The sequence below is a fragment of the Agaricus bisporus genome (assembly GCF_000300575.1).
Source record: "Agaricus bisporus var. bisporus H97 unplaced genomic scaffold AGABI2scaffold_12, whole genome shotgun sequence".
In the NCBI taxonomy this organism is placed as follows: domain Eukaryota; kingdom Fungi; phylum Basidiomycota; class Agaricomycetes; order Agaricales; family Agaricaceae; genus Agaricus; species Agaricus bisporus.
In genome coordinates, this window is record NW_006267347.1 from 299,499 (window position 1) to 309,294 (window position 9,796).

General features: G+C 38.8%; 2 protein-coding genes across 2 annotated transcripts; one reads left to right on the forward strand and one right to left on the reverse strand.

Moving 5' to 3' along the window:
* Positions 1 to 1,141: 1,141 nt before the first annotated feature.
* On the reverse strand, positions 1,142 to 3,706 carry AGABI2DRAFT_121980 (hypothetical protein; the record flags this gene model as incomplete). Its single annotated transcript, XM_006456016.1, has 3 exons — positions 1,142 to 3,340; positions 3,404 to 3,436; positions 3,500 to 3,706. The coding sequence occupies 3 exons, from the start codon at positions 3,704 to 3,706 to the stop codon at positions 1,142 to 1,144; spliced, it is 2,439 nt and encodes an 812-aa protein (XP_006456079.1).
* Positions 3,707 to 7,215: 3,509 nt separating this feature from the next.
* AGABI2DRAFT_121982 (hypothetical protein) lies at positions 7,216 to 7,565 on the forward strand (the record flags this gene model as incomplete). Its single annotated transcript, XM_006456017.1, has 3 exons — positions 7,216 to 7,230; positions 7,279 to 7,361; positions 7,415 to 7,565. The coding sequence occupies 3 exons, from the start codon at positions 7,216 to 7,218 to the stop codon at positions 7,563 to 7,565; spliced, it is 249 nt and encodes an 82-aa protein (XP_006456080.1).
* Between the last annotated feature and the right edge of the window lie 2,231 nt (positions 7,566 to 9,796).

Genomic DNA, 9,796 nt, shown 5'->3' on the forward strand with positions numbered 1-9,796 from the left:
TGATCTGTTTTTTAAATAGCGCCAACCTATCTGTGTTACTTCGTGCTTCAGACAAAATGAGCTAGTTGGAGTGGATCCCACAGTGGAGCAGGGTAATTGGGACAGAGAAAGAGATTGGACTCATGTTCGCTACGTCAACTTTGCACTGGCTACCCATAACCGGTCAGTCATGGCTTTGCTCTATCTCAGTCTAGCATCAGCAAAATGTCATTTTTCTTAATTCTACTTGGAATTACTTAATGACAGGTTAAGACTATAAAGAAGTTTCAGGAGTCCAAGAACACCCTTGTTACTTAAATGCTTCTTAGAAATATAGCTCAAAGATAAGAATAAGAAAACAAAGAACCATAAAAAATTAAAAGTAGCTGACTTTGTCAACAAATAAATTCATTCATGTTTATCTCAAGGGAAAAAAAGAAGAAAACCAAGGATCAAAGGATGTTTAAAAGAACTAGAATCTTTCAACAGAAGCTTAAAGTTAAATCAAGATCATCAACTTTTTCAAGTGTAGAAAATTTTATGTTTACTATAAAATATGTTTAGAGAGACATTACATTATATACTGCCTGTAAAATTCCGGAAAAATCACGACAAATCTTAGAATATTAAAAAAACATAAGTTTATATATAAGCTTTTGTCAAAACATACCCGTTATGGAGATATCAAGACTCCATCATGGGGGGGGTGTCATTGTCAACTGCAGATAGACTCGTCGTAGAGCCTGCTCTACTAACCAGAGAATTCTGGAAACATCACGACAAATCATAGAATATTAAAAGAACATAAGGTTATATGTATGTCTTTGTCGGAAAACATACCAGTTATGGAGATATAGAAAAACATGACAAGAATGTCATGTTTTATACTGGTTCCTGCGCCGATTTTCATGTTTTAAGAGTGCAAATATATGTATTCAAGGTCCAGGAATTTGAATCTGATTTTAGATTTATTATCCGATCAATATTAGAGGAGCTATAGCGCAGATTTGTGTTTATCATATGTTAAATGTGCCATATCTCAATGGGCATTCATTCAACAAAGAATCTAATTACATATTCGAACTCCCCGACCTCGAAAATATAGGGATACACTTTTAGATCATTAAAATCCATGCAGAAATGACCCGAGAATATCTCCTACCTACAGTAACTTCACCCATTCCCTCTCCTCAAACTCTTCTAACTCTCTATACATGCTGCTCATATCCACCTCTCTATTATCCACCGCATTGTACGTGTTGTGAAGGGTCTCAAACAGCTTCTCCTCATTGTTGCACGAGTTTCCCTCACTATCTAGGATCACCTCTACTGCCGGCAGCTTCCTCTCTCTAGTCCATGACATCAAATCCCATGGTCTCTTCCTATCGCTTGCCATACTATGAATTTGTTTATCAAAGTATTGTCTCCTTGCTACATGCAACGTGTGATTGCCTTTGCAATTGATGCACTTAATTTCGTGCTTGCACTCTCCTGTCCAGTCCTCCTTCTTCCTTGCCGCTCTGCAACATGTAGTGAAGACAGTGTGGTTCTTGGTCATGTGGGGTTGACCGCATCGGGCGCACAACTGGTGGTTGAGGCGACACCGGGATGTACCGTGGTTCCACTTCCAGCATTTCTGGCACTGTGGGACGAACTCTCTCTGACAAGTGTATTCTACTTTGATAAGCTTTCCTCGAATATGATATACTTTATTGACTAAGTCCTTTGTATGCGACCCAGTCTTCGAATCCCAAACGTCTACAAACGTGACCACCATGTCCTTTGATCCTCGAGATCTGACAACGGCTGGCCTTCTGACACATTCCAAGCCATGGAATTGATCTACAGATCCCATAGCTTCAATTACTTGATCACCCATAAGGATATCCTCCGGACGCTTGTTATACTGACTAGTATAATAATCGAACCCTTTCAAAATCAAATGGGCTACAGACTGCGGAGCATTGGGAAGGTCACTGTCCCCTTCAGGGAGTTCTACCTCCAACGCTTTGTATAACGACTCTCTTATCAACATGAACCCCTGTTTAGATGGTACTAAGTTAAGATAAAAGTGGACAACATTTTTAAATAAGCGGCCATTTTGGACCCTCATCTGTGACTTGTGGAAAACCAGATACCTGTTCATGGCATCTACGATCTTTCCCATATCTCCGAAGCGTTCCGGTTGAACGATATGAGAAAATGCGAACTGAGCAGACTTCCAATTGAGTCCACCCGTAATTCCTTGGGTGGCTTTTTGAGCCGCGAGCGCCTTCTTCAACTTTGGCACAATAACTTCATTCGAGCTAGGTCGTGTATTGACCACCGGTGCTACTGCTTGCAAAGCATCCTCTATCCTCATCCCAGGATATTTTTTCATCAACGCATCCGCCCATCGTATAGTCTCTTCCATGACAATGGGAGCGGGAACGGTTGGCGCCGCAGACTGTTTAGCCGCCTGGGCATAAGACTTGGGAACGCGTGCTGCGAAAGTGCGCGCGTTATTCTTCATTTCTGCACTTCTGGACAGAGCGTCCGGTCGTGAATGGATGGGAATTGGGGGAGGTCCTGAACAATTCCCATGTTCTGCTGTGGTAGGTGCCCCTGACTTACCTGGAGCACCTTTACCGCTCTTAGGCGGGTTCAACAGGGCGTTACTCCTGCTAGCGTCTCGACTCCTACCAGCAGCAAGAACTGCACTGGTGGACAGGGCGTTACTCCCGCTAGCGTCTCTGCCCATAACTTGCCGGCTGGAACCGGACTCAGGCATACGGGGCGTGACTCCCGCTAGCGTCTCTTTAGATGCTGTCGGCTTGGTAACCACCGACAGCTTGTATGGCATATATGAAGTGACTGGCTTACCTTGATTGCCAGTCTTTGACAGTTGAACGAGCGGTTTGGGAACCGTGCTGATCTTGATGGGCGACATGGCCACTGGTGAGGTGGTGACCGGATGTTGTGGAGTAGGTGGAGGAGGTGTAGCCTTTTTCTTGCCTTTGGCGGCGGCCGGGATCCTGGGTGGAGACACATCGACCTCCATAGGAGTCGGTGCGCTTGCTGGGGTGGGAATGGGAGTCGGCGCGAATGTAACGTTCTTCACCGGCAGAGGAGGGGGAGGAGGATCAGCTTGAGCTTGATATGACACTTCAGATGTTGCTGCATTTCTGATAACCGATGCGATGGACTCTCGTCCAACTCTAACTTTGGCCCATTCGGAATTGATAATTCTGCCTACAAATAAGGCTAGTTCTTTGGCGATGACGTCCGGATTGGTCGCCATCCTCGGTGTAACACGGGCCATACTGTTGAGGATCCCGTTTAGATTTTCTCTGAAGCCCACAATCTGTTCTTCAGAAAACGTCTACGGCTCAGACAGCAAATCTGGTGAAGAGCTCCTAATCTCTTCATCTACTATCTCGCCAACCATCTCCTTCGATTTATTGATGTTTTCCTCAAACTGGTTTGTTGACATGCTAATGCCTGTCATGATGTGGCTGTCCGTGTCGTTAGCCGCTCAGACTTTAAGCGTGTAGGCTTCAGCTTCGGTAATTTTCATTACCCAGGGTGTGGTGGGGGTCTTGTCCAAATCGGGCAAGACCTTGTGTGTGCAGGGAGGTGTATGCGCGTCCCTCAACGCGGGGTGGTCAAGGAGTGCTGGGGATGGAGTGGGGAACCCGTACGTCAACTGGGACACATCGAGGGGAGATGGGAGTGGCGGAGTCGTCATGAGTTCCGCTGGCACATTCACTAGTCCACATAACACAGTTTTGCATTTGTAGTAAATATTTGTTAGAGTGAGTCAGCAAGTCTATAGTTGGTAGTTAGTGGACTTAGAGATTGCGGACAAGTTAGTCGCATGATAGCTTAGTCATATACAGTTATACTTCCCTGTGGACACTTCAGAGGCTTTTAGCTTCTTACACACAACCTCTATATTTCAATAAGACACATGTACTTATGAAAACATGCAAACATTACTGTAAATATATTTTACATAATAAATGTGTATTATATAAAACATATGCAAAAAATATATTCAATAATGTTGGTTTTATGGATTTTGTTTGCTTGAAGTTTAGATATGTTTCACATAATGCTTATGTATTATGTAAATTTTATTTACGGTAATATTTGCATAATGTTTTCATAATACATACAGTGGCTCAAAAAACTGTCCCAGTGTTTCGAGGTTTTGCACTATTTGCGCCATAGCACAATGAGTTTTATGAGTATGATTATGTAATTAATATATTTTATACCGCTACATGTGGTCTTCAAAACGCATGTAAGATGACGTAATTCGAGCAGTAAAAGGTCAAGAAATTAAATCAACAAAATAATCAATCATTGGGACAGTTGTTTGACCCTCTGCTCAACTTTCAGAAATCATGCTCTAGAGCCCCAGAAATGACCGCAAAAATCCTGGGAAAATTTGAGAGTGTCACATGACTTTGTTTATATCAATTTGCATCGTTGTTTGTTGATCAAACAACATCTTGACCTTAAACCACCATCATGAAACCTACTTCTTCTACTCAACGCTCTTCCGTCATCTCTTTACTTCAAGAAGGTTATTCTGTTCGCCAAATACAGTCCAAAACAGGTTTAGGGAAGTCTATTGTTGGAAGGATTAAGAAAGAGGTGGATGGAGACAAGGAGAACATGAAAGGAGGTCGTCCAGCTAAGCTTTCCCCTCAGGACAAAAGAGGAATTATTCACCAAATCACCACTGGACGACTTGACAATGCAGTTCAAGGTGCCCAATACATCAACAACATAATATCCCATCCTGTACATCCCCAAACAGTCCAAAACGTCCTTAAAGAACACTCATTTAGGGCTGTTGTAAAGCAAAAATGACCTCTCCTTCGCCAGCACCACAGGAAGGAACGTCTTAGATTCGCTAAATATCATGAAAACTGGACAGTGGAGGATTGGAAAAGGGTCTTGTGGTCAGATGAGACGAAGATAAATAGGATTCAATCAGATGGGAGAGTGTATACCTGGAAACAAAGTGGTGAGGAGCTCTCTGACCGGATTACTACTCCTACAGTCAAACATGGTGGAGGAAATAACCTTATGGTATGGGGGTGTATGGGCTGGGAGGGAGTTGGGATGCTTACAGAAGTTCAAGGTATCATGGATGCTGAGCAGTATTGTGAAATTTTGAGTGGAGGAGTGGTGGAAAGCTTTGAGAAATTGGGGATGGAGGAGGGGGAGAGGATATTCCAGCAGGATAATGATCCCAAGCACATGGCAAAAAGGACTGACAAATGGTTTGAAGACAACAATATTAAAGTTCTAGTATGGCCTGCCCAATCCCCAGTCTTAAACCCCGTTGAACACCTCTGGGTCAATCTCAAGGACAAGCTGAAGGTCTACCCCAAGCCACCAAAGGGAGTACATGAATTGTGGGATAGAGTGGCTGAAGAGTGGGACAAAATCACACCAGAAGAATGCCAAAGACTTATAGAAAGCATGCCCAGGAGGTGCCAAGCAGTTATCAAGGCCAAGGGTGGTCATACAAAGTATTAATTGTAACTTGAGTAGAGGGTCAAACAACTGTCCCAATGATTGATTATTTTGTTGATTTAATTACTTGACCTTTTACTGCTCGAATTATGTCATCTTACATGCGTTTTGAAGACCACATGTAGCGGTATAAAATATATTAATTACATAATCATACTCATAAAACTCATTGTGCTATGACGCAAATAGTGCAAAACCTCGAAACACTGGGACAGTTTTTTGAGCCACTGTATGCATTATTCAAATATTGAGGTTGTGACAGTTTGTCCACAGGTTTATCCAATCAGTAGTAGTCTGTTTGACTCGTTATTAGGCTTGTTATACAAATAAGATTTAGATATGTTTTACATAGTATGCATATATTATATATATTTCATTTACAGTAATATTTGCATAATGTTTTCATAGTACATGTACATATGTATTAATCAAATATTGAAGTTGTGTTAGAATCACTACTGTGTTGCATACATCCTACATTTGACAGTATTGTCAGAGCGGTTGTGATGGTGCATACTGCAGTGCAAGTATTACTTAAGCATGTCTATCTTGATCTTAACTATGCTATTTGCCTTCAAACCCGCTTAACAACTATGCTCCTGAGATTGCCTGCTACTGGTATGCTAGCAGTAATTTAACTAGAATAATACTCATCAATATCTAAAGGTCAAACAGCACCAAAGAAGATATAGACATAGAAATGAGAGGTTTTGGTGAAACTAGTGTGCACTTTCACCTGAATGTAGACTTTTTACTTATCATATATGGCTGTAGATATCAAAAGTGAAACCACATCTTGAAGGACAGCTTGTCCCAACCTGTTCAAGTGGCAAAAGCAAGCACTCAAGGTTTCATCCCAACACGCACTACTGAGATATATTATCATCACTCTGAAGAAATACTTCCAAACTGTGGGTGCTCATTTGATAACCAGTATAATTCATACAATTTTGTATAGATCCAAGTCACTTTCCTGAACCTCAGCACCTTATTGTCCCGAAATTTTGCGCAAAAAATGTGATCAATGAAATCATCAATGAAATCATTGAAACTTAGCCAACAATTACAGCTGATCTCCACCATCATAGTAATGCTGAGTTTATTTCACTGGTCTTTTGTTGTATGTTAGGTGGGTTTCACAAGGTATTTGAGCCTGTAATGAGTTGGACTTTGCAATGATGTACAAATACCGGTAAAGCAGAGGAAAAAATATACTTCAATTACTTCAAGCTAAAATTATCTCAAATGATACTAGACAGGTGCAGTGTTGAATTTTGTTTACTGTTACTGTTATAAGCTGATAATTTATGCTGAAAGAATATTGTTTCCCAAGTTTTCCAGAAGTTTTTTGAAGGATATATCAGTGACAAGTAATGAAAAACTTTGTGCCTGCACAAGAAAGGCAAAGGAATTTCAAAGATTTATATCTGCTGTATGTCGAGCAGGATTCACATCTTACAAAAGAGCTATTTGGATAGGTTTAGAAAGTAAGTCTAATTTGATATTTTGCACACAAAAGAATATCAATCCTTTAAAATTCTGCTTCCACTTGGTGGCCATATAGTGGAAACAAAAGCTGAAACAAAGATACTTAGTGAATCTATTGATGTTGGCAGTTTATGCCATTATATTTGTGTTCCATTGACAGATGATCATTGATCTTTGATCTTTTGGACTAAAGATGGTCCTAATAATGATTCTCCTATGCCAGACAAAATTGTAAGCATTCTATTATAAAAGTTCTATACCAGTTGATAATTGCAATAGTTTGGGGCTGCTGTTTACTATCCTGAGAAAATAAATCAAAATTTGAGACTTTTGAAAGCCAATTTAGCAAAACTTTATATGTAGTAAGTAAAATATGGACATTAATTACTAATGGCATTACTCAAATGAGTGCTAGCTACAAACAAAAAGACCACCTTGATGCAACTGGAAAGATGGTAGAAATTGCCAAGGTGCAAGCTGCCAACTATATTCTTTATAAAGCCCAAGTTACAGAAAGTGGGCAGGGACCTGAACTTGAAAATCTTATGCCTAGTCTGGCTGCTTAGCTAGCATCAGGAAAACTAAACACACATATATGTGACTTGATATAACTTAAAATAGTATTAAGTCAAATAGAAGTCATATTTTTTGAAAAATTATCAAAAGTATCAAACAACTCTTTTAACAACTTAACATTCCTTAATCTTGTCTTTTTCTTGGACTTTTTGTTTGACATGGAAGACATAAAAAAACATAAAAAGACATCAGCAACATTTGCAGCTAATATTTTGTTTTGATAATAAAGTCAGAATAAGGATAATAAGTCCCATTAGAGTTACACAAGCTATAATAAGAGTCAAAGGCTTTTTATATCAATGTAATACATACAGTGGCTCAAAAAACTGTCCCAATGTTTCGAGGTTTTGCACTATTTGTATTGTATCTCAATGAGTTTTATGAATATGATTATGTAAATAATAGATGATGTAATTCTGAGCAGTAAAAGGTGGCGAAATTAAATCAACAAAATGATCAATCATTGGGACAGTTTTTTGACCTTCTACTCAACTTTCAGAAATGATGATCTACAGCCACACAAAAAATGTGGAAAATCAAGAAAATATTTAGAGACATTATCTAACATTATATACACACATCTGACATGTTAACACATTATGTTAACTCTACTTTACTATCATAATCTCTACTTTGGTTATTGAGAGCTTTTTTGTCATTTCCCAGGTTCTAAAAGACTATTCTGTTTGTGAAAACCAGTCAAAAACATGTTTGTGCTTGACATATTTTAAACTGAGTTTTACCTCTAGAATAGTTTTCTACAATCAAAAAAGTAACAAAAAGACTACAAATAACAAATATAGAGATTATGATAACAAAGTAAAGTAAAAGTAAAGTGTTAACATGTCAGATGTGTGTATATAATGTTAGATAACGTCTCTAAATATTTTCTTGATTTTCCACATTTTTTGTGTGGCTGTAGATCATCATTTCTGAAAGTTGAGTAGAAGGTCAAAAAACTGTCCCAATGATTGATCATTTTGTTGATTTAATTTCGCCACCTTTTACTGCTCAGAATTACATCATCTATTATTTACATAATCATATTCATAAAACTCATTGAGATACAATACAAATAGTGCAAAACCTCGAAACATTGGGACAGTTTTTTGAGCCACTGTATATACAAATCAAGATGACTAGTAAAAAGAGCAGTCTGGAATGAGAGTGGAAAATGAAGGAATAATGATGAGGAAAAGACTATGATACAAATAACAAATGAGCATAAAAACACAAAGAGATAGAGAGTACTTACCAGAAACCAAAAAATTCCCAAAACTCTTCCAAAATCCTTCAACATATTTCCTAAATATTCCTCCTATATTCCCCTAAAAATACAGCCAAAATAGGCAAAGGTACATCCTAATTAGGCTCAGAATCAGCTAGGAAAGTAGTACACACAACCTCTATATTTCAAAAATACACATGTATTATGCAAACATTATGTAAACATTACTGTAAATGTAATTTACATAGTATACATATATTATGTAAAACATATGCAAAAAAATAATTCAATAATGTCCATTTTAAAGGTTTTGTTTGCATAAGGTTTAGACATATTTTAGATAATATACATGTACTATGCAAATTAAAATTACGGTAATGTTTGCATAATATTTGCATAATACATGTGTATTATTGAAATATAGAGGTTGTGACAGGGATATAAGAAAACACCACACAGTCTTGTAGGTCTTGTCTTACTAATAGTCTGTGTTAAACTACCAGTGTTCACAGTGCACATTATGTTTATGTACAGACACCTCTTAAGTCTAGGGATCGGCTATGTGGTGGTGGCTGTGACAGCGCGCAAAGAGCAGAGGACGATTAGAGAGTAAAAGATAGGGAGGGCACTGTGCTGTGCAATCCCCGGATGTGTCGAGTTTGACTGTTAGGGCAACCGTGACTGTGATGTCACAGGTCACACCTTAACTTAAGAACTTAGAGGTAGAGTAGCAAAAGTTTTATTAGGCATGAACCTAAGAGAACTCGACAGAGTTTTCTACAAGTTTCTACCTACTTACTGTATATACTGTACCTAGACTGTGGCGCACAGACTAACTACCCTAGGTAACTATTTATATATAATGACATAAGAAAGAAGCAACATATGAGAAAGTAAGCTAATTATATTGTGGTCAGATCTGCATGATCTTGTGTGTACAATTGTTGTAAGTAAAAATTTCAATTTTAGCACAAATATCAAGGCTGATTTTTT